We start from the raw sequence: 24,986 nt of genomic DNA on the forward strand, positions 1-24,986 counted from the left end.
CGGAGTCCACCATCACGGCGTTTTTCACACGTGGCCACAGCATCAGTTTCGGGATGTTAAAGTCCCCAAATTAATTTTTTTTTTCAAAGCTTCCTTAAAACAGCACAAGTCGTTTTCCCACTTTGGGCTTCGAACTACAGGTAATTTTGATATAGCGACTGTGTAATTATATCGGCAGGTGATAGCAATTAGCCATAAAAATGTTGTCGAAAGCCTAAATGCACAGGTGCTATGCTGCTTGAAGCGAAACGCGCTATTGTGTCGGAGCTTCTGTCCTGGTGGCCACTTTAAAATATAATGATAGGACTGCCGATTTCCTTTTTTTTCTGCTTCCAACAAACATAGAAAGCCGGTAGATAACGAAGCCAAGCGTACGAAGGGTTATTGCCCAGTTATCTTATGAGTTTACGTACTAAGCCACGTCTAGGATGCAAAGGATGTCTCGCTTCCACCACCATGGCCTTTAGAGGTATGCATAGCCACTCAAGCATGACCCATCTATAGCTACACGAATATCCAAGATATGGGATCAGAAGACAGCCGTCGCCAGAACTCATGTGGTAGCATCACACGCTTAATGAGAAGATGTCGATTTGACTTCAACGGGGGCTAGCTTTCTTCTTCAACTTACATTTCTCCCTTCTGCGCAATATATCTTCAGTTCAATTAGAAGAAAAAATAATGGGGCGCGTATTCACAGAAAGCTCTCACGGAATAATTGTTCGTAAGATAAAATTCCAGCCAATACTGACGCGGGACGTATCATTTACGAAGGTGACCGGTCATCGGCGAAAGTGCACCTATACGAAAGAAGAGTGGGAATTCGGTGCGGCCGAATTCACCAAGCTTTCAATTTGTGGCTTCTTTTTGCCACAAGTCGTCCAGCTTGTCTAATGATATGTGCAGCATCGGGACTGGCTGAAGCTTTTTCTTAGGAACATCTCTGGCCTCAGAGCTTTTTGTGAGCACAGGCCCCGTTCTATAGCGTATCACTACATGACAAGATGGCACGCGCAAGGACAGGTCAATCGAGCACCTAGCTTGAAGAACCACTGCACGTGTATCTCACAGCAACAGCGTCACGAAGCAATGAAACGCCGCAGTTATATTTCTTTGCACAACGCAATAAAACTGGCTACACGGCCCCAGGTGTTCCGCGGTTCGTAGTTTGACTTGGGCGGCGAGTTCAGTGGAACCCGTATCGTGTTGCGGACTGGTGGAACTCGTTCTTGTACTCGCGGAAGTTCGCCGCCGCTTCCTTGAGGCGGAAGAAGCGAGCCTCGTGCGACGAGCGCACTTTCCACGCGCGGGCGCAGCGGCCGTCGCCGTCGTCCAGGTCGACGTCGTAGAAGGCCCAGCCCAGCCCTTGGCTCCGAGAGCCCAACTGAATGTCCAGTGCGGCTCGCATCTGCACATGCGCAAGACAAGGGCGTTAAGCTTGTCTCGATCGAACCGTGGCGTTTTTATGTGTAGAGTCCTGTAATGGCCAACGTAACCCATATGCTGCGTTGTTGTGATGCCTTAAAATTTTGACTGAATAGTGCTCGACGCTCAAGAGGAAGCTCTAGCTCGGGATCAGCCCCGATGCCGCCTATTGAGGTACATGGAAAACGTAAAGAAAAAATGCTTTTATGAGGCGACCTTCTGACCGATTCCGACAAAGTTTATTGCACTTGAGAAAGAAAGCTAAATTCTAGTGACTGCACGAAGCAGGATTTTGTTTTAGGCGCTACATTTCTTTATAAATATGTCGAAGTGTGGTAGGTTTCAAAAAAATTGGAGCGCCAAGTTTACAAATCCGTCATCCTGCACTAAGAGCAGCAGTTTTGTAAACTGCGTCCGTTAGAACATCTAAAGCGGACCAATTTGATAGATGAATTTGCGCCCTACGTGACTGCGTTACAACGTTTACGAAGGATTTGCAGAAGTCCTGCTGACATGTAGTTACTATGTTCCAGAGCTATGTCTAATACAACAATTTTGGCCCTTTTGGATGTACTATGAGGTGCAGTTTACAGAATTACAATATAATATTTATTTGCGAAGTTCAATAAGGGGGGGAGGGGTACATACTAGCGTGACGTGGAAACCAAGACCTAACAGGAGGGTGTGGGAAGGAAGAGATCGGGCGCCCGATCTACTCTTTCCTGCTCCCTCCTGCTAAGTGTGTTTGTACGTCACAATACTATGTGTCCCCTAGTTTGGATTTTGCCGGTCAAACACAATAAAGAAAGTTGGAAGGCGATTCAATGTCTAGTTTACGTCGATGAAGAAGACAAAGTCTTCCTGAGCGAGTTGGGGTGAGAATGGTATATGGACCGTATAATTTATTGTGAGAGGCCCACGGGGTGTTGGTGATGCTAACCGTTATTTTTATTGCGATAGTAATTATATCGACACTCCAGGCGCATTATTGCCGTCGCCGTCGCCATCATGTTCCGTATAATGTTCCAGGGCGATAACACCGTCGCCGCGCGCCGTATGCTGTACGGGCTAGTGAAAGCAGGCGAAGGGAACCGACGATCTACGTCTCGCCCGTGGAAAAGGGAGGAGAGCGAAGAGATAGAGATTCTTGGTTTGGGAAGGAAAAATGGGGCAAAGTGCAGTGCAGTAACTGTCTCCACAATGTTATGAGCCGTCTGGAAATCGTTTTGAACATACGGCGCGCGCGACCGCGCGCCGCGTCGCAAAATATGCAGTTGCTGTAGAAGTTGGGGCGGAATGCAAAAAAACGAAACGGCCGTGTATCGTGCATTGGGTTCAAGGTAATGAGCACCAGGTATTAAAAATAATCCGCTATCCCTACTACGGTATGCGTTGTTATCATATCATGGTTGTAGCACATCATATCCCAGAAATAAACTTTTTTTCTTACATTTCTAGAAAGCACTATCTCCAGGATCCGTCCACTAAAGACTAATAGCATACAGGCCCGATACATAAAAGTGGGGATAACTCGCCATGACCGACTCTTCTTCATATGTAAGAAAGTATCCGTCTTTAAAATATTGACACGTGTACCTGTTTATCATTATCGGGTGACTACGTTTCACCGCCTAACAAATGTTATCGCACAGCGCAGGACGCGCCTGCATGTATCGGAAGTTCCTCGACGGTTATCGATGGTTCTATCCGCTGTCTGTTATCACCGAACCTTGTGTAATCTGATTTCATCGCGTGACGCGAATGGTGTAGACCTTTGTGGAACGCATGCGGATCCCAGTGTTTACTGTGGAACATTCGACGTCTGATGTATAAAAGCCGACGCGCTTGACAAGCTGATCAGATTTCCAACGATCACCGACTTCGTTCACCGCTATCGTTGTGCTTTAAGTGTAACTTGCTTTTGAGGGCACTGGTTCGCCCAATAAAGATTTAGTTTCGCCACTTACAGTTTCTCTACTATGTTCGTCAATCACTACTACGTGACAGTATTACACACGTTTATTTTGGCCAAATATACATGGTCAAGGGGATCGACAAAGGCAAACAAGTGTTTCACAAAGCATCAGAGGCCATCACCAAAGGTGACACATCACAACGTTTAGAAAAGGAAAGAATACACCAGATAACAAAGAAAAGTGCTTCCGAATCATCCGCTGCACGAGTGACGTAAGGAACCTTGTAGATTACGGCATTTGCCCCCTGGCGGAAACAGAATATGAACCTACCCCCGCAAGGGCGGCTTCAGCGGACATGAATACGAATCAATATAAATATAGCACCAATATTATGATCATGTGCGAACCTGCATCAAATAAGCGACACACAAAAAATTATATCCATATGTATTTCACCGTAAACCAGCTATCAGCCACGTAGTCTCATGAAGAAATCCGGGGTTCGAGCCCCGGCTAAATTTTCCAAGCCAATTCATTCTGCGCCGGGGTTCTGTCGCTCTGTTCTTGTGACTGCGTCATGACTTCTCCCAATAAAACCGTCCGGGATAAGAGTGAAACAAGCTCCGTCAGTTTATCCGTCGTAGATATCCTGCCCAAGGAATTGCGGCCCGCCACTTCTATTAGGAGGGGTCTCTCGTTCAAGAGAGTGGCACCAGCGCTCAAAAATAGTCATTGCCGCTCTCGGCTATCAAGTCTGGGTGTGCTACGCAGGAACTTATTTGTGAGCAAGAAACGCCTCCTTCTGCTTCTACAAGAAGTCAACAGCAAGATCGCATAGTGCATAAGAGTTATAATATACATCTTAATTAATGCTTGCTCTTTATATGCGAACGACGAAATGTTTAAAAAGCTTGAAGTCCCTCCAAGTTGTTATTGCCTTTGTCGTTACTCTTTAGATTCGCTCCTTGTTGCGTTCCCATGGTAACTCCTAAAAGATTGCCTCATTTTGTATCAGCTCTATTAAGGACCACGGGGACAAAGCTATCACTATGACACTACTGAATGCATTGTTTAAATGAACCTATGCACAGGGATATACCGCACCAGTTGATACAGCGTATGCGACATCTCTAACAAAATAATAGTGATCGTAGCCGTCGGAGGAGACGGAAATAGCTGCGGTGCTTCTTCGGTATCACCTAAGCCCCTACCGCTGAGTCCTGGAATTCTGAGAACTATGGTGGTTAATAGTCGATCGCGGATTGTTTGGAAAGTACTAATTCAATCGCTTTCAAAAACATGGGCACATCTTAGCTATTGGCACATATTTCAGTTGTTTAATACAATTATTACCAAATAATAAAAGTGTTTCCAATGGATGTGCAGATCGCATACGAGGTGAATCAGTGGTGTGTTTCACAGCTTTGTTCAGTGCATTGCTGTCATGAGAATGTCATGAACTGTGCCGTAGCACAATGCTAATGGTGCTCTCTGCGCTATGCTTTCGGTGCCACACATCACTCATAGTGTGTGACGGCGGGCAACGTGCAATGCAGCTTGCCTTTACTGCCAAACTGCATAAATATTAGTGCCAAAGTGCATGGTTGTCCGCACCAGCTCTCCTGCGCATAGAATCCAAGACCTCCCATTCTTTAGCCTGTATAAGACACTTACGACGCCACAAAATAGCGGGAAATGTAGTGCAAAGAAAGACTGCAGATTTTAAGGTTTCTAATGGTCCCATCAATAACTGTCAACTCACCACTCTACATGCCGTCAAGAGAGAACACCTCAGTCATGAGAAAAGCACAAGACACACTTTGCTGATGCCATACTACACGCATTATGGTATACCTGGGGCCCAGGCTCCCCAACTTGTAGGCCCTGCGTAGCCTATCCCTCTATCAAACACACCTTGTGAGAGTGCTCCGCGCCCTCTACTTCCGAAAGCTTAGCGCATTCAATGTTACCTCCAAACAAGCGTCCCGGCAGCTGAGAGGAGTTGACCACTCTCCAAGAATGGTTGAAAAAGTACCGGAGTTAGCAGAAGCATGGTTGCCACTTTTGGTCCAGCATATCAAGAATGTCCTGGACCAGACTGGGGTCCCAGTCCTGAAAGGGGGTCCGGACTGGGGACTTGGTTTCTATTGGTCTAATAATTCTTACTTCTCCCTTACAACTTAAAAGTTGTGAACGAAGTAATAAATGCCTTATGATGCAGCTTCCCGGTGTTTCTCGACGAGTGCCTCTAGCGAGCTCGTGGGTTCACTACATTTTACAAAAAAAACTGGTGACAAGAAGACAGATCTCCAGCCGAGTTACTTCACGTCCGTAGCACACGGGGACCATTAACGCTGTGACAAAATAAATTCTGCTGAACCGATCTAGAGTATACCGATCTTACCTAACTGACTAAAATTCCGGTGTCTCCGGGTATCACCGCGGAGATACGACAGCTGGCCTGCCGGGCAGCTTCGGGCTTCAAATCGCAAATACCATGTAATATTCTGGAGATTCTGCATGTGCGGACCTTCTCCTCCTTATGGTAACCTACGTTTACTTAAAGTTAACAGCTGGTTTCATTCGGAAGTTCAGCTTAAATCTTGTGCTATCACTCGGTCTTCAAAGCGTTCGATATGAAACGCGGCACTTACAGGTCTCTCTCGAGGTACTGAAGGCCATTATAGAGGTAAAAATTGTGGGCCCATACCCATACATGGACAAGTCAAGTAAAGTGAAATTGAAGCCAAGTCAACATTGATTCTGGGGTCCCTGGGCCGAAGAGATGTCGCACACAATCTTTGGGAGCGCCCTGAAACCTGGAGAGTGAGCAGCAGTTTTGAGGTTGTAATTTACAGGCGTGTAGAAGCAGATTCCAAAATCCGACGTAAATGCAATAATTCAAACAGTGCATCACACAAGGGAAGTGAATTAACAGATTAAAGAGCGCGTTCCCTGGGATATCCCATTTTTGGTATTGCTTGCATTGAACTTGTACATAGCAGAATCATCCAGGAACCTTAGTCGGAAAGAGAGAAAGAGGGGTGGGGAAAGGGTGCTCACTTCTGCTGCCAGGTGCGGCCTCGTCTTGTACGTTCGCCACTTGCCCATTTCGGCAAACTGCTCGTAGCGGACATGGTCGCCGATGCCCTCTGCGCCCACCTTCCAGCCCATCTCGACGTTGCACACCTGCCAACGCCACGAGAATGTCACAAAACAAGGGATCAAACTGGTGCAAGACAAAGCCCACGCGCGTCGGAAGTAACTGAGATAGCATGTTATATCCCGTTATTTTTTCTGCAATCTATAGGTATCAGACACTGTACTGTCGCGCTTGCTAGGGATGATCGCCGGTCACTGCAGACCCCCGTTCGAGGAAAATAACGATCTCTCTATACGCAGTACCACTCCAATTATTTTTGCGGGCTATTGTTTACCGCAAAACAGGGGAATGGTCAAGGGGGCCTCTGGATTTTATGAAAAGAGACCAATTTTTCGCAATTTTTGCCTCATATACATCTAATCACGTGTGTCTAAAACTGATTGTAGTAAGCTGCTCGATAAGCAAACGAAGAGCAACGAAATGTACAGGGAAAGTGTTGTGCTCGTTCTCTGTAATCATCCTGCGTACGCATTTATAATATTCATAATAATAATAATAATAATAATAATAATAATAATAATAATAATAATAATAATAATAATAATAATAATAATAATAGTAGTTCTTTATTTCACTCATGAAGTGAGAGAGTGCCGGAAATAAAGCTGACAAGTCCGCTTGACTAGTTCCCAGCTCCCCGTAGTACAAAATACAAGAAACAGAACACTTTTGGCATGGCGACATAAAAACTACAAACAAATAGTAATAGTAATGCAGCAATAACTTGTCCACAACAGTGAGAATAAGCAACTCTAGAAATAAAAAGTTTTTTAACTGCGTCATAGACCAATGTTAAAGGAAACGTACAAACATGAAAAAGTGCAAGTAAAAAGCACTACACAATGAAGGAAAAGACGAAACAAAAAGGTACACATTTGTGTAGTATGAAACAGCACATTGGTACTTTGCAGTGCGTATAGCATACATTCGCAGACAAGGAAAACCATATGAAATTATGTCTTGAGAAAGGCGTTTTGCCACAGAAAAACAATTTTAGCTTCTGTTTCGATGCTGATTCGGGAGTGAATCCGTTTTTAAGGCAGAAATTTAACAAACGCGGTAGCATACTGTTTACCATTTGTTCTCCGTATCCGGTTCTGCACGTTTTGATTAGCCATGGTTGTGTGCTCCGACTCTGATAAGGTGTGGTCTTTTTAGAGAGCGATGCCAACCGTCGTATGGAATAGCTGTTATTTTTTACTTCAAGCTTATAACTTGAACACCGGCAATGCGCATATAGTTCGTCTATTTTCATTTGAGGGTACTTGAACAACAGAGAGTAGGAAGGGTGACTCATGGGGACATTTTCAATATTTCTTAACATTTTTTTCTGCAATATCATGATTCATTCCAAATTACATTTTGTTCTCTTCCCCCAACCTAATCGACAATATTTCATATGTGAGTAGAATAGCACATTGTACAATAGAAGCTCAACCTTTGGCGGTAGAATATATCTGTTGGCGTACGTCAGTCCAACGATGTGGGACAGTTTTGACACAACGTGGTCGATATGAATTTCCCAGGTCATATTTTCACTGAAATAGACTCCAACTATTTTAAATGTGCTTACTGTGTCTATCTTTGACTTGTGCAGCTTAATGTGTGAGGTGATGTTAATCTTGTTGTTCTTCGCACGGTATATGACAGCGTTCGTTTTACTAACGTTTATTTTCAATTTGTTAAGTTGTGCCCATGTATGTAATTTCACAAGCGTTCTGTTCGCTCCCAGAATTAGCTCATCCGTACTTAATTCCTGCAGAGAATAACAGTGTCACATCATCAGCGTAAATGACCAATTTCACCATCGTTGACCTCAGAAGCCCTCTCGCACGTTAACTTTTGGTCAAGGTCCTGACTGTCTGATAAGCAGTAGTCGAACAAAGGATGTCACTGGAAACAACGCATCGATAAGTGCCCCTTTGTCTTCCTCATTACAGGCCCTCTTGTACGCAGGCGTAAACATTCAGAAATGAATACTTCCGCCAGAAAGCTAGAGGGTCTGCTATGACGAGGACAAGCATACCCTTGTAGAAACGCGAACTAAAGTCTCCGAGCTGCAGTTTAGGAGTACGAGCTTGACTCTTAAACGTGCTGCGCGAAGTCGCTCACCGTGGCGTACGAGGCGACGACGGCGCCCCTGCACGGGACGTCCTTGAGCTCGGCTTTGCTGTCGGCGTCCTCGTCGACGTCGTAATACACGACCGCCATTGACGACGACAACAGGAAGGACTGGTGGCGCTGCGCGTCGCCCGTCTGCCGCCGCACCAGCTCGGCCGCCTCGCGCTGTGGGAACAGCGGTATTTAAATGTGCATTGGTATTTAAACGTTTTCAAAAAAGGAGAACGATTTCGGCTTTAACGAATGGAGTCATCTCGTCACTCAAGCAACCGCAGCGGTGGCTTTGCGGCTATGGTGTCTAGTGATTATGTGAGTACGAGGTGTCGGGTTCAAATCCCGGTCACGGCGTCCGCATTTCGGTGGGGGCTAAATGCAAGAACCCCGTGTCTCGTGCCTAGGGGCACGTTAAAGATCCCCTGGTGGTCAAAACTAATCCGAACTCTCCCACCCGCGGAGTGCCTCATAATGAAATCGTGTTTCGGCACGTAGAACCGCAGAATTCAATTCAATTCGTTGTTCAAGCTGACCGCTTTTATTGCGATAGCAATTATATGAACGCTTTAGGCGAACCTTCACCGTTGCCGTCGCCGTCGCCGTGCTGTTCTGTGTGTGTTTAGGTGTGCGTATGACACATGTTCATCTATGTCGTATGTGAATGGCAGATGCTATAGTATTCAACTGCCAAAGCTTATTTTTTTTCAAACAAGGTGTAGTCTTCTAGACTGAGTTATTTCTCAGAATTTTTGGTAATTGCAAAGCGCAAGCAAAAGTGATAAGACATTTCCTTGACAGCGCATGACTTTTGTCTTAAGTCTTCTCAGTTTATTTAAACGTGCCAAACAATATTACTGCGAAACAATATGAAAGTTGTGTAATTTCACTGGCGCCGCTTTTCACAGGCAGCCCGGGGGCGTCTGTGCGATACAATTGGAGGTAATACACGGAGGGTTAAAGCTTCCGACCGTGCCAGAAAGTTTGGCGCACCCGCGTATGTCACCTTAACGTGTTTAGTCGCACCTAGGTAAAGCTAGAACACTGCCTGAGAAGTTCAGGCGCAACACTAAATCTTGTTGTCGCTGTCGGGCAAAAGTACAATTTCTTTCAGTCTTCATCAAATGAAAGCGTGAAGGGCTCCTAGAAGGTGGGGAGGAGAGGAGGAAGGGGAGCTAGTGCAAAGCATGGAGATATTATGCAGATGCCTGTTATAGGCCGTCCTTGCTCTACCAAAACCTCGCTCTACTAAACGACTCTATTTGCATCATTCCTGCTGAACTTAATGGACATTAAGGAGAAACGCTAAATCGGTGTGCACGGTGTGCCGACATTGCTTCAATGCTAGTCGCATTAACGTGGACGTTCGTCGTTTGGTGGTTTCTGCCATATTTTTTTTGTCTGGATTCCTGCTATCTTTCACACGTTGTCACACCCCTGGTGTGATAACATGTACAGGATACAACGCGCTCCAACATGTGATAATGCGCTCCAACGTATACATCTTCGAAGCGTGAAGGGTGCGCAGTTCGCACCATGGGCAAGTGGCTCTGGTTGTTGAAGGAGGAGTTGGTCCAGCTGTCGATGGGATTCACGACGCACGGTTCCTTCGCTGCCGTTTGGCTTGGGGTCACGTGCGTGATAAGCACCAGGAATGTGAGCGACCTGTAAGGGTATACGTGCGAACTTAAAACAAAATGTTGGAGAAATCGGCCGCCAAGCAGACAGCGATTGGCACTTTCCTTATCCGCTATTGCAACAGATTTTGGCAGACCGGATCTACAAAGCATTTCGTACGCTTAACATTTCGTCAATGGGGTTAATCAACATTTAGCCAAAGCAGTCCGCCGTTGCCAAGCAGTTCATGTAAGGCTAAGTGAATGTGGATCTGCGTCTATTCCAACGCAAGCGAGGACCAGTCCGCGCTATCCCGGGCTAACTGCACGCCATAATAACTTGATCATAACATGAAGAAAAAAGTAAGGACAACACCCTCATGACGTACGTATAACACCAACTCAAAATAGAAAGCGAGCAGTGGCCCACGCAACAGGAACCGACTGCGCACCTTTGCGCTTGTAGCTTCCGTTTAAAGGACGCGGTGGTTAATTCATCCAGCCGGCGTGGCGCCGTCTGTGAAGGTCAGCGGCACGCTCCAGCGAGTTAGTACGCATGAATGCATTCGACTTTTAAACAGTGAGGGCCTAATTCCTTGCCTGCAGCTATCATTAACGTTTGTCAAAAATAATAACCCTGTAATCTGCGCATTCCCAATTCTTAATTTTTTTCGCAGTGCAACGTGTTTAAGAGACAGTCGGAAGCAACGGAAGGTAATATTATGTCCCCAACTCTGATGACTGTGAATTTTAAGTACATGCGTGCGTGCATGCATGCATGTTTCCGCGGCGCTTTGCTAGAACACACACCGCATGGCACATGGCTACATCTCTGAATGTTGTCACCTGAGTGATACCCTAATAAAGTTCAGCGCTAGACATACAATAACTAACACGCTGCACGTATGTTGCCTACCGACAGTGTTCAGACTCAATTGATTTCCCTCCTATTTTGATCGCGCGAAGAGCTGTGGCAACGGCTCTAGGCCCGTCGCCGTTCGAAATTGCAGCTACACCGAAGCTCAAAGCTTAGTAATGACACGCTAAGTTCCCCAAAGGCAAAAACTTGTCAAGACCTCTCGGCAAAACGCCAAAACTTGCCACTCGTCGTCAACGGTACGTTCGCTGTGCACCATCCAGCGCGATCGCACGTACCTGCGCCGGACAATAGGCGGCGCTGTGACCGCAAAATGGCGGCGCCTTCGATGAAGCAGTCAAGGTTGCAACCAGGGGCGCTATAACGTAGAAATATTCCAAGCTTGTCTATTCCGATTCTGCAATCAGCCCACCGCAATTGGTGAAAAACTTGTTTGGACCACCTGCACTTCAGCTGTCTGTCACGCGACGTCACGAAAACCGCGATAGCTCCATTTCTTATATGACGTGTACACACTGATTATGCATAATTTGACCAAACAAAACAAAAATTGTTATTTCTGATTTGACGCCTTTTTGCCATTAGACCTCGGCTATTGGTCAAAAGCTTTCGGGCTGCACCCACTTCACCTGCCTCTCACGCGACGTGACAAAACCGCAAAACCTTACCGCGTCAAAGTGATGCGTGCGCGTTAAAAATGCATTAATATGCCGAACAAAACTGAATTTTCTTCTGAGAAGCCGCAGGCTGCTCCGTTCCGAAAGGAATAAAAGATGGCGGCCGCCGATCGCTCCGGCACTGGCTACTCGCCCCTGCCGGAAAGCATGGGTTTATTTGCGTGCAATAAAACTTTTTGCTTGGCCACGTAACGTTTTCGAGAACTTCCGGCATGTTTACGACCTCGTTCTGCCAACTCTTGTTTGCTGAGGATCTGTTTTAGCGTCCTTCTTAAGCTTCCGTTGCATGCCGCCGCGATTGTCGACGAGCCACAGCAAGCTAAGTAAGAGAAAGCGGACGAATCGCAGACACCGGCACCACCCTCTTCAACCAGTTATCGATATTCAATGCAGTGGCTCGGCCCCATTGAATCCCTCTCCACTTGAACATGCTCCTCACCTCTTGTGAGTCAATTCGATAACACAAGCCGCTCAGTGCAGGCAATGTTATTCGTTTTTCAAGCAAAGAAAAGTGACCTGCTATGAACGAAGGGAGCATTTGTATGGTTTGTTCAGACAACCGTGCGGGTGACCACCCGATGCTAGCATCGGCGATTACGCAAATATGACATCAGGAGATTGGAATAAAAGCATGTTGGAATATTTTTACGTTATACGGCCTCAGCACCGTCGTTTTGGCTTAATCGATTGACGGTGATCATAACGAATGGTACCTAATTTTGGTTCTGCTGAAATGTATTTTTTTTATGTATGCACTTTCACCTAGACTGGTTACGGTGCGATGAAGTGGTCATCGAAGTTTCGCATGTAGAACGTACCGCACGCGTCGAGGCACGTGTTACCGTTACAAGTGTCCTTAAGTAAGATACAGAAAAGTACGGCAGTGCCGTAGATAAGTACTGTTACCAATGCAAATTCTGTTGGCGACTGCGCTTTACAGCTTTGTTAGAACGTATTTAAAAGACGCATTTGTGTGCGTGCATACATGTTTCACTGCTGTTGTTCAGACAGTATATATAATAAAAGTGTACGCTTGTAGTTATTACATAGTTGCGCGACCACTTAGAAGCTCCCTAAGCCAATTTATCCGCGCATTTCAGGCATGTAAAGTGTTGGTGCGGGCTAATTGCACGGCAACTCACTGTAACCGATTAGCAGTGTGAGCAAAGATAAATCAAGCACAATGAAAGCCTGTCTGTTCTTTATGTTGGTCTCTTGCTCGTGCTGACAAGCAGCTAACATTTCAGAAAACAGGTGGCTCATGCGCAAGCGGTTTTCCTTTTTAGTATAGCTAGATTTCTGAATGAGATCACATATTTCAATTGAAACAGCCTCCGAATATTCTATAAAATACAATCTTTCTTTTTTTTACATTCTTCAACAAAGGGATGTATAACGGTTACGTGGCCTGCGCTAGGTGAAAATAAAAGTTTACAAACATGATTTCATACATGCAATGCCGTTTAACATTTAAGCCCGATTACTGAAGTGCTCATAAATAAGAAACAATCGAAAGGTTGTCGTATCTGGCACTCCATCAGAACGACAGTAATGAAACACGGGAATGGAATGTCATCATCAATGCGCATAGATTGCTGCGTTCGTTGAATAAGCGAAGTATATATAACGGCGCGGCAATGCACGTTATTTCAAAGGAATGCAAACGTCATAAGAGCGCCTAAACGGAAATAGCGCTGCGGCGAGGCATTATTACTGAACTAGCGAAAATGATTCTGCGTGAGTGAGCTACTCAGTGCTGCAGTAACAGGTACCTCTGCGCAGCAACCACTTGGCTCCTCTGAACCCAGGTTATACGAAGGAAATACCACTTGCGTATATCTGTCTGTAAGCGCTACGGTACTGGTTGTTATCCCTTATATGCGAACAGAAATAAGTAGTAGACAACTTCGAGTAGCGAATTCTCGAATTCAATACGAAATTCAAAGCTTCACACATTCCCACACCCTTGTTTTTCGTCCGCCATTTTCCGGCGAAGTAGATCTGTCCAATTCACTACATACTTGGACACGTCTTTGATGAGCTCCTTGAGGCGGTTCTGGCGCTTAGCTGGGTCGAGGACGAAACGGACACCCATGAAGACTGCGAGCTCGTCGCCGCCTTCCAGGCGCCGCAAAGTCTGTGCACGAGAGTTTGCGATAAAAGGCGTCATTTATCTGGAAACAACCGACGCGAACTGATCGCGAGACACAGAACAATACAAACGCATTTGCTGTCGTTATTCTATGCTTGCTCGCCTTGTCACGTTAACGGCTATCGTTATGCAACAAATGATTCGCACTGATCTATTGTCTTCACCAAAACAAACAGTTTTGGTAAGGTTTCCTTTCTTTCGTCCGCTGTTCACCGATTCGCGTTTTTCTTTTTTTCTTTTTTTTGTGACCTCCTATGTCGTAAACGCATTGGCACTTCACTTTACGAAATCAATACGGCATGTCTGCGCTGATTTATCTCTTTCGTAGAGCTTGTTTCACGAACAACTCTTCCTTTTGCACAAATAACGGAACTGTGGCCAATATATTGGCAAACGAGTAATGCGAAACTTTGCATCATGGTGTAAGTTTCATGAAAGAGAAAAAATTGTCGCCCACACAAGATATACTCGAAGCTGCCAAGGGAACGCGTACGGGCTTTTCATGGAAAGCGCTGGGTAGTTGCCCTTCGAGTTGCCGAGTAAATCACCATCGCTCAGAAAGCTTCTCGCCTTTTTAGCTGAAACGGCAGAGCGACCAACACGGGAAGGTGCTAGTCCGGGGTTTATTCCCCGGACCATGAAACATTTTCTTCAACGGCAAAACTTTTTGAGAAACTCGTGCGGTTTTACATTGTAACTGCGTGCTATAGTCTGGTACATGACATTTTTTTTTCCTTTAATGCCAATGCTTTGACAGCTGTACATCGCTGCCTTCATCAGCAAAATATAGTATAGTTGTTAAGCAGGAAAGACGTAACAAAAGACGAAGGCAACACACAGACTAAGCATTGTGTCTCCACTGTTTCTCTACAGTGCATTATCTTCAATCTGTACACACTAATCCAATGGGATGTTCTGCTACGTTGTTCAACGTAAAGCATAGCATGTTGAGGGGAGAGGGCTGCAAATACTTGTGGCAGATTACAGTTCATTAACGGCAAGTGAGACTGCTCAGCCACCCTTTCCCCTCTCAATGTCCCATACACTATACTGACGACCCTGCAGTAACTAATCGCATAGCATAAAAAATCAGACTGCTAAATTCTGGTCCCTGACGATTTTTTGCGTATTGTAGAATTCTGCAACCTTGCCTTCATGGCTGAAGAGAAGGGTCTGAGAGTCATAATGATTCTAATTGGCTGAACGGTACAAACATAATCAAATTCAATGATGACCACAACGGCACCGCTGGTTTTGAATCGGCGGCCAGTTTCAACGGGGAACTTAGTTTAATGCCGGAACAAGGCACGGAATGAATGAATGAATAAATGAATCTTTGTTTGAAATGGACTGTGCACTCCGGTGACAGTGGTGCCTCGTTATGCCAAGTCGGCGAATCAGGGGCCGAATTCATAAAGACTTCGTAAGTGCTGTCTACCATTGGCCATTCGATAATAATATATCCTGCATTAGGATTGACCGACATCCTCCCTTACGAGCAATTTCAGTTTAACTAAAGCTTTTCATGAATGGGGGGACCCGGGGATCGTATTCACAAGAAAAGTTCTGACGCAATAAATTTTTTGTAAGACCAGATGACAGCCTACCGTGATAGCGGACATATTGTTAGGGTAGGCGGTAGGCCAATAGCAAGCGCCCTTTACGAACGAAAGCCTTTGTCATTATGGCCTCAGATTTCTGTTGTCAATCATTTCTTTACCCAACATTGCATCTTTTTTTTACATATATACTCTCCACAACCTAATATAAAGATTGAAAACGGTGTCTATGATTAAAATGGTGATGAATACGATATCGAACGTGTTTCCTTTATTTCGATAGCAGTATTTTGGACAATCTAGGCAAGTTTTCCGCCATCGTTGTTGCCGTGGGGCTCCGCATATACAGGGTGTTTTATTGAGCTGTACCAAATTTTTAAATTAGAAAGATATAAATCACGGTAACGTTCTATAGTTCTATAAGTTCTATAGAGATTTGTACAGTACCAGTAGCACCCACGACGATAACGTGAGAGAGAATAGTCTAGAGGAATTTGAAATCCCACAAGTAACGCCGGAAGAAGCAAAGAACGCCTTGGGAGCTATGCAAAGGGGAAACGCAGCTGGGGAGGATCAGGTAACAGCAGATTTGTTGAATGATGGTGGGAACATTGTTCTAGAAAGACTGGCCACCCTATATACCCAATGCCTCATGACCTCGAGCGCGCCGGTATCTTGGAAGAACGCTAACATAATCCTAATCCATAAGAAAGGGGACACCAAAGACCTGAAAAATTATAGACCGATCAGCTTACTGTCCGTTGCACTACAAAGTATTTACTAAGGTAAGCGCAAATAGAAACAGGAACACCTTAGACTTCTGTCAACCAAAGGACCAGGCAGGATTCCGTAAAGGCTACTCAACAATAGACCATATTCACACTATCAATCAGGTGATAGAGAAATGTGCGGAATATAACCAACCCTTATATATAGCTTTCACTTGATTACGAGAAAGCGTTTGATTCTGTCGAAACCTCAGCAGTCATGGATGCATTACGGAATCGGGGTGTAGATGAGCCATATGTAAAAATACTGAAAGATATTTATAGCAGCGCCACAGCCACCGTAGTCCTCCATAAAGAAAGCAACAAAATCCCAATAAAGAAAGGCGTCAGAGAGGGAGATACGATCTCTCCAATGCTATTCACAGCGTGTTTACAGGAGGTCAGCGTGTTTACATGGACGACACAGACGCTCTTTTTCCAGCCAGTTTCGGTTTCAAGGAGCCTGCCAAGGGGAACTAATTGTTCGCGTAGCTCCCACATGAAATACGCTATTCAAAATTTAATCGTTGGGATAGGTAGTGTCGCGGACGGGCCCCAAAGTACTCATTTGCTGGAGCAACCTATTGTTGATAATTAGAAAGTTAATCCCCGTAACTTCGCTAATTACGCTCGTAATTGCGGTAATTGCTCTGTATCTAGAGGCTGCCAATCCGCACACTCGTATGGTAAGCATGACGTTACCGTGATTTATATCTTTCTAACTTTAAATATTTGGTGCAGCTAAAGAAAAACACCATGTATATTTAGGTATATGTATGGTTTATGCTCGTCCATGCCATATATGCGAGTCATATTGCTACACTATTCAATCACTACACTTGCCCACAACAGGTTTTACATTTTTGACTACAAATTATTACTAGGAATATTCAGAATGGCTGCAGCAAACAAGTGTCATCAGACAGAACGCTCGCAGCGCATGCTTTTTGTCTTAACATTTTCAAGCTGAAATATTAGTTGTGCCAAACGATATCAGTGCTAAAACCAGAAAGTTATGTAATTTGCTGGCGCGACGTTATACTGGCAGCGTAGTGGCGCCTGTGCGACGTCGTTACAGGCCCTCCACGGCGTGTGAAGAGTTTTTAAAGGTGCCAGAAATCTGGCGCACCCGCGCTAGCCGCAGTCGCGTTAAGTGAGAGAACACGGTCGGAGAAGTTTCAGCGCAACGCTAAACCTCGCGATCGCGGCCAGTAGTGCTTCGCCCTTCGGGCGCCGCTGGCACATTTCTCTGCGTAGGGGAAAAGCAGCACCTATGCGGCTTATCGTTCACCGCGTACCACGAGCAGTTTGTGCAGCGTCTTGAGTCTCTTCCGGTCGGCGTCCGTGTCGCGGAGGTCGTAGTGCGCGAACCCGTAGCCGCGGATGCGCGTGGCCCGGTAGTGGCCCAGCACCCTGGCCGCCCGGGCCTCGTCCCGGAGCTGGGAGGCGAAGTCGGCGCTGTCGCGCTGGTTCACCGACAGCAGGAACCTGGTGGCCGAACTCCGCGAAGCGGCCTTCATGAAAGCCTGGAACGCCTCGTCTGCACGTGCGCGAGCGATCGCAACTATATTTTGCGCGGTCGAGTCGAACCGAGAATGAGAACACGTCCGGCACTTTCTTTAATTCTATGAAGCTACGTTTCTATTCAAATTCGTGTGGAGGCAGAGGGCAGTGGGTTTAGAGGGAAAGGGGGTGTTCAAATTACCTTTGATGATATCTATATTTTGTTCTTCAGTATACTGAACGGCGTTGATCCACTACAAATAGCGCTACAATATATGTTGCATGATTCGCTCTCACCAACTCGTAAGATAGCCGCGCGTAAATAACTACAGGTGTATTGAAGTACATTGAAAAGTTGAGCAGCTGCTAATCAACTAGAATTAAATGAACACAGTTAATTAACCTAATCGACACAAAGCCGAGGCGAGCAGCAATTAGGAACACGGGCGTTCTTTGCATCCATAAAAACGTGGCTTCAATCAACGGGCATTAGCGTTCGACCGATTCGCGGTTTCTCCTTCGATCCAGCCTTACCGTTGCGGCCGGTGTCGACGAAGTGGCTGTTCGACTCGTCCAGTGCAACGTGCGCGAACACGAGGTAGTCGCAGACTCCGTCAGGGGGCACCGCCGCCTCCTTTGTGTTCTCGCCCGTCACGCACGCCACGGGCATCGTGTCGCCGCCTGCGAGGGAACGCGGCAGTGACCGAACTGAGTTACCGCAAGTCTGCTACCGTTTCGATAATTTCTAATTAAATGCTGGTGTTACACGTGCCAAAACCGCCATCTCATTAAGAGGCACGCCGTAGTAGGGGAATCCGGATTATTTTGACCACCTGGGTTCTTTAACGTGCACCTCATACGTGGTACGCGAGCGCTTTCAGCATTCAGCTCCCATCGGGGAATGCGGCCGCGTTGGCATCCGTGACCTTGAGCTCAACAACTCATCGTCATACTGACCAGACTACCACGATGGGTGGAAGCGTGGAGGTTCGTACAAAGATTACTAGATGCGCTGTGTTCGTTGAAGTACCACATGAACGGTTGTTAACACATGGAGTATAGTCTAATGTTCAGGCTGATTTGTGTCTTCAAACGTTATTCAAACGTTATTTATTACGGCTTGCCTTACTAAATTTCCAAGGACTCGTGTTTTTTTTTTTTCTAAATGCAGCAACGCAATAACGCTCTACGTGAATGCGTAACCATTCAGAATTGCTCCATTCATAACGTAATATGCTGTTGAAGAGGACCAATTTGCAACGCCACAAAGCCGTGTGTTGTCAGAAGGATGAAGTTTAGGCAAATCAATGTACTGTCTGTGTTACCACGCTACCTTAACTGCTAACTCGCAACTCCCATTGACACAAGCGCCAGAGTTCCCTCTCGTAATTATCGTTGTAAACTTTGTGCATGACAGTAGTATGTACCGTGCTAATGTTTGCGCTGTGGTGGTGCGGTATTCGCTGTATTAGTGACGCACGGGAGCAAAGCACGGACAACGCTAGGGCGTATTTCATCCCCTTGTGTGCATTTGTATGTCCCGGTCAGTCTGCCAGCCCTTCCTTCCGTTAGCGCAATATGCATTTCACAGCCGTGGTGACAGATGGCGCGACTGCTCTGTTGAAACGAAATCGACATTTTTGGCAGTGCCGTCGTCGCAGGTGACATTCCCTTATTCTTTGCTGCGAATGAAGCATGCAAGTAATGCTGGTAGACCCTTGTTCGTCCACACCTGGAATCCACTTAGTCACCTTATCAAAATTATCTTATTCGCACGTTGAAATTACGCCGTTCAGAATAGAGCAACCAGATTCATTTCACGCAAGCACGACCATTTGTCCACCATTACCCCAACACATTTGACTTCAGTTATTCGAAACTTTGGCGACTATTACCCATTGATGTATTTTTCACAGGTATGTATAATCAATGAAGTTCTCCTTCTGCCGCTTCATCCACCAGAGCGCATATCATGACGCCTTTATATTAGCTCAGTTTCATACGCATACAGGGTCAAACACAAGCATTTAACTTATAAGCATTTCGTTGCGCGCATACTGCCCACTATGACGATATTCCGGACCATACAGCAACCATAGTGAACCGCGAAACATTTTGCAATAACCTCAACACGCTTTCTTCCTAATATGATATAATGATGTTTCGCTGTATTATAAATTAGTTTCCAGCCTTTCTATACGTACATTCGTTAATTTCGTATATGGTGGGTGTTTCATTTTTTACCTTTTTTTGGCTTTTTATAGTGTTACTCCCCTTAGTCAATGCCCTTCGAGGAGCCTCTAAGGTATCGTGAATAAATGATAAACGCGGTAGTCGACTGAACCTACTGCAAAACGCCACATCTGTGCAAGATTTGGGCATCATTCAGCCAGCGGCGAGGTGGAAGTCTTATCTCGCGTTACGATTTATTCAACACTCAGTATATTATACCCTAGTTATGGCACAGATTCCTTATACATAAAAAATGCTCACGCTGAGTGCCGATGTTCTTTGCAGGTGTAGTAACCTTGGGTTCTGCCGCCACTGGTACCGGCTTCTCCGCAATCGCAGGTCTGGGCACCATTTCATTCGACACCACGCTGCTCAGCCAGGCTGTGATTGTAAGAAGGTCAGGTAGAACCAGATGCACGCAGGTATCAGTCTTTGAGTTACGCGAAGGCAACAGAATCCTCCCACAGCGATTTGTGTAAGGTGAGATATATGTCACGGATGTCATCACCCGAATCCACTACCGCATCACACTGGGATTTTGCAGTGTCATGAGCAACATGGTCTTCTTAGCAAGAATGTTTGCATAAATGAAATCCCATCTAGGATAACGCGGAATAAACATAAAAGACGTGTAACTGAATTGTGGCTTAATATAGACTGCATAAAGGGGCCCTCAAATAGTTTTGGGACAAAGTAAAAAAACAACGTTGCCGGTCTGTTAACGATGCTCATGTGAACATGTGAGCCAAATATTATTGCACTGCACGCAGCAGGCAATCTAGAATCTCTCATCAAAAAGCAGTGAACAGTCGTTTGCTCTCGCATCCGAAACGTTGCCATCGAAAGCAGCTGGTCCGCCAGCGCTATAGGCTCATTTTGTGATCGCGAGAGCGTTCTGAGTAACGCATGTTTGCTAATTTTGAGTTGTATACGATCTTTGCCCCACTTGTATATATCTTGGTCCTTTAAGTGATCGATGACATCTTGAATAAATACATAAAATAAATGTGTATAGTCTAATGCGCTGTTCACGAACGGGCTTGCATGTGGACGCCAGAAATAACTGCCGCGTGGGATATATTGTGTTGGCTCGAGAATTATAGGGGCTCCCAAAACAAATTAATCGATTAACCGAATGATCACCGCAGTCAAAACGGACGAAACCTATAGATTAGGTAATATTTTAGATCAGCATGGCTTGGCGCGTTGGTTAAGGCGTAAAAAAAGGAATGGTTAGTAACAATCTAGATCTTCTGGATTTACCACGAAAAATAGCACTGCATGAATTGCAGGTCTGGAAAAGCTTACTCATTCGCAGTGGCGTAGCTAGGTCGCCTGGCACACGGGGCCCACAGGTCTTCTGTCACCCCCCTCCCCGGGTGTAGCCGGCGGCAAGAGGGGCGTCTTCAGACGTATATGACACCCCCCCCCCCCTTCACTGGCCCCTTACACCTGGGGCCCACGGCCCCCCGGCCCCCCCTGTGGCTACGCCACTGCTTATTCGCGCACAAAGCAAATCATGGAAATATGCAGCTTACGCGCGCTCAGCGCAGCGAGCTCGAAGACCACCCGCTTTGTAGGCGTCGCAGTAAATCATATAATTACTCAGCCAATTGAAGCGAGACACAACTACATTCTGCGCATGTCGCGAGCAGCTTGTCTCATAGGCTCTTCACGAGGAAAGAACGAGTGCATTTAAGTGCACCGTAAGCACTCCGTTCAACGATTCCGCTGGCACTGTGCTGCCGGCGAGGCAAGCGCGAGCTATCGCGAGAGCACTTTTTCCAGCAGTTAAAAACGGCCCCTCTTTACGAGAATGCGACAGTACCACATCACATTGAATTGCACTTTGCGGTAGTAAAGCATGGTATATGCGACGGGCGTTTAACATGCGGCGCATCCTCCTTCGTCCTAGGCATGTCGGAACCTATTTCCGGCCAGCACATTTATACGGTGAGTAGAGGACTTGGTTTCTATCAACGTGTGTACGAAAATGAAAAGTTGCGTGCACTATTGCGCTTCTATCTTCTGCCCATAACTAGCCTGTGGCTGCGAATCCGAACAGTTCGTGTAATTACATTGTACGCTTTATGTCAAATAAAGTTCAACTGAATTAAGAGCGCACACCGGAAGCCGTCTTATTTGTTGTTCCTCCCGGACAAAAAATAAAACGGCATGCCACGCCAGCGTTTACACATGTACTATTTGAAATCTACCTGACGCAACGACGTCGTTCGCCTTTCTACCTCACACAGCCGTTTACATGGATGCGATTCTCCTGTCGCGTTCATGTAGACGCAGACATATTACAACTGGTGCTGGTGCGATTCAGGGCAGACTAGTGACGCAACGCAAGGACTGTTGACTGGATCGGCCATTAGCTTTGTTGCATGCATGCACCTAGGCCTGAATGAGCCTTTATCGTTCGTGGCAAGCGCATCTGGTTAAGACGCCTTAAGCTAAGCCTGTGCCGATCTCGTATATGTAGAACGAACCCCGCAAATCCGATGCGCATGCGCTTGAAGTGGTAGAAAACAAAACACGCGGTCTTGAACCTTGGCTGTAACAGCATCCTATATTTTCGCGCGTCCGCCTACACCAGCGTTTACTAAACGCTACCTGGAATGATTCCGCGATACAGTTCTCACGAATTCACGTTTTGCGTTTCAACAGCGAACGCTTTGAGCTTACGCGAAAACTGCACGGTTCGCAACAAACTATTTGTTGCCGTCATGGGGGTCAGCGCCCTGCTCACCGCATGATGTCTGCGCCATTACAGTGCGTATTCGGACTCCATTTTATTACTATCACTTATAAATATGGGTGCTTACAGGCGAAGTTGGCATCATGGGTAATGTCGGCTGCACCTTCTCGCTTAGGAAAATGATATGTATAAGCAAGAGGCTGCTTCAAGCAAAGAGACAAACAAGTCAGTAACACAAAATTTAAATTGTCTGAAGTTCGCGAGAAAGTTCAAATTCGCACCTCATTGCCATGCCCATATTGCCACCTCACCTATTGTAACGTAACTGCCTGCGTTTAGGTTCGCTTCCTGAACTGTGAACATCATTTGGCTTATTGTGTCGGACATTCAGCTGTTTAATGCCTTTCATAAAATCATGGCCCACATTTGCGGAGGCCTTCGTAAAATATACTGTGGTCGATCTTTGCAGATGAACAATGCACCAGGCGCACGCCGACGTTTTCAAAATTTATGAAATCGCAGCGAGCTTATCCTTGAACTATAAAACGGCGTGGACCACCTGTCTCTAGTTCTCGCATCTTTCCTAACATACCAAACCTCTTCCCACGATAATAATGACATTTTTAAAAATATTGTAGAAGTGTAATTTACTGTTACAGGTAAACGTAATTCTATTTTTCGTAGCCATCTCGCGCCTTCCCATTTCACGGGGTGGCCGAAACCTTTGTTGAGCACCACCACCGGCTGCGTCTTCAGCCTCTGTTCTTCTCTTTCGATTCGTTTGATAACTATCGAGGCCAAAGGCAGTTTCGCAAAGTAGAAACTTCTGCACAGATCCACGGGAAGGGGACGGTATGACTTCAGTGTAAGGCAACTGGTTATGAGGGCATAGATGCTTGGTTTTCCACGTCTCTCCGTAAATAAATACGTATTCAGCTCCTCTGGGACCCTTCTTTAAGCCCAGTGTTCGCTGCGTAATGTTGACACCGAAGCGCGCTCGTTGAAGACAAGCGACAAACTCAGAACAGTTGCCGCGGTAAGTGAAACTGGCTCGCCTTTGTCAGCGCCGAAAGCCAGGTAAAGCAGCAGGGCCGACAGCACCGCTACCAGGACGACGATGCCAAGCGCGTAGCATTTGACGTTCGACCTGCGTGCCGAACGAAAGATGCCGTTACGCCCTCCTTGATCGTGTGTACGTACTCTGAGCACCTTTCGGGAACACCGACTTGAACTTTACGGTAGACTGGCTTCCGTGGGCTAAACTTGAGAAAAAGGCGAAAAAAGAAGGCTGACCTTAAACATTTCCCACCGTTAGCGAGAATTCCTGAGCGTATTGCTCTTTGCGTCGTATTGGTCACCGAAGGGGCTTTCGTGAGAAGCATCGTCGGTAGCGCCATCTCTTGGCACAATCTTTACCCGGAGGGGATGCAAAACTATTATCGCAGCCACGTGTAACCACATTTTTACTAATTGCCGGTGTAAAGTGTCGGTACAGCGACATCATTGTTAACATTAGGTTCTTCTAATTTTACTGGACGAGAATAGCTGCGTAACACAGATGCATTTCGAGCAAGCTGTAGTTGAATATTTTTCCTGATTCGCAAGAGCGCTTCCTCTGGAGTGCACTGCTGTACAAGTAATGGCGACATCAGCCATCGCTTAAATGAAGACTAAGCGCCAGCAGCACATGCTGGGGCTTGCCTCTCGTGCATGGTTTCACCACGCCAGCCACGTCTGCGTTGTTTTTTTTTATGCTGCAATATCAGCAAACTTCACGTACGGACTGTTTTCAAAAATAAATACGGCTACGGCACCACTAGTTGGGTAAACGGCCTCGCATGAAAGCTAGCTTTAGAATTAACAATAAAGATGTCGCGACCAGCGTTTCTACCGGCGCCTACAACTGGGGTAGCGCGTTTTTTTTTTTCTGTAAAGGGCGTAAGGAATGCTACCACAATCTTTAATTACTGTTTTTTTTTTTTTGCTCTTGGAGGTTAGAAAGACTCTGGTAGTAGCTTTGCTAAAAATCTCTATCGATTTCGCCCTCATCTAAGGTTAGCTGCCAGAATCGGTCAGCGAACGCTATTAATCCTAATTCTACCCACGTTCGCGTATGACACGAATAAGGACAGTTTATGCACAGGGATTCTGCTAAGAATGTGTTCGATTAACACGAGTTTCTTCGTATTTAGTCGGTGCTAGGCTTATTCGCAGCGTGCTGGAAATGGTCCAGGGCAAGGCACAAGGACCTTAAGAATAAACGCAGCTAACCAATAACTAGCA

The 24,986-nt window shown here is 46.0% G+C and overlaps 1 protein-coding gene across 1 annotated transcript; it reads right to left on the reverse strand.

Annotated features, from left to right (window-relative positions):
* Nucleotides 1-1,063: 1,063 nt before the first annotated feature.
* Nucleotides 1,064-23,959, reverse strand: LOC139060495 (uncharacterized). The gene is made up of 10 exons (XM_070539652.1): nucleotides 23,913-23,959; nucleotides 23,759-23,850; nucleotides 20,261-20,380; nucleotides 18,302-18,448; nucleotides 17,563-17,804; nucleotides 13,808-13,923; nucleotides 10,152-10,281; nucleotides 8,617-8,790; nucleotides 6,405-6,530; nucleotides 1,064-1,408 (listed from the first exon to the last, which is right to left on the reverse strand). The coding sequence occupies exons 3-10, from the start codon at nucleotides 20,349-20,351 to the stop codon at nucleotides 1,187-1,189; spliced, it is 1,248 nt and encodes a 415-aa protein (XP_070395753.1). The 5' UTR covers nucleotides 20,352-20,380; nucleotides 23,759-23,850; nucleotides 23,913-23,959; the 3' UTR covers nucleotides 1,064-1,186.
* Between the last annotated feature and the right edge of the window lie 1,027 nt (nucleotides 23,960-24,986).

Source organism: Dermacentor albipictus, chromosome 5 (assembly GCF_038994185.2).
Source record: "Dermacentor albipictus isolate Rhodes 1998 colony chromosome 5, USDA_Dalb.pri_finalv2, whole genome shotgun sequence".
Lineage (NCBI taxonomy): Eukaryota > Metazoa > Arthropoda > Arachnida > Ixodida > Ixodidae > Dermacentor > Dermacentor albipictus.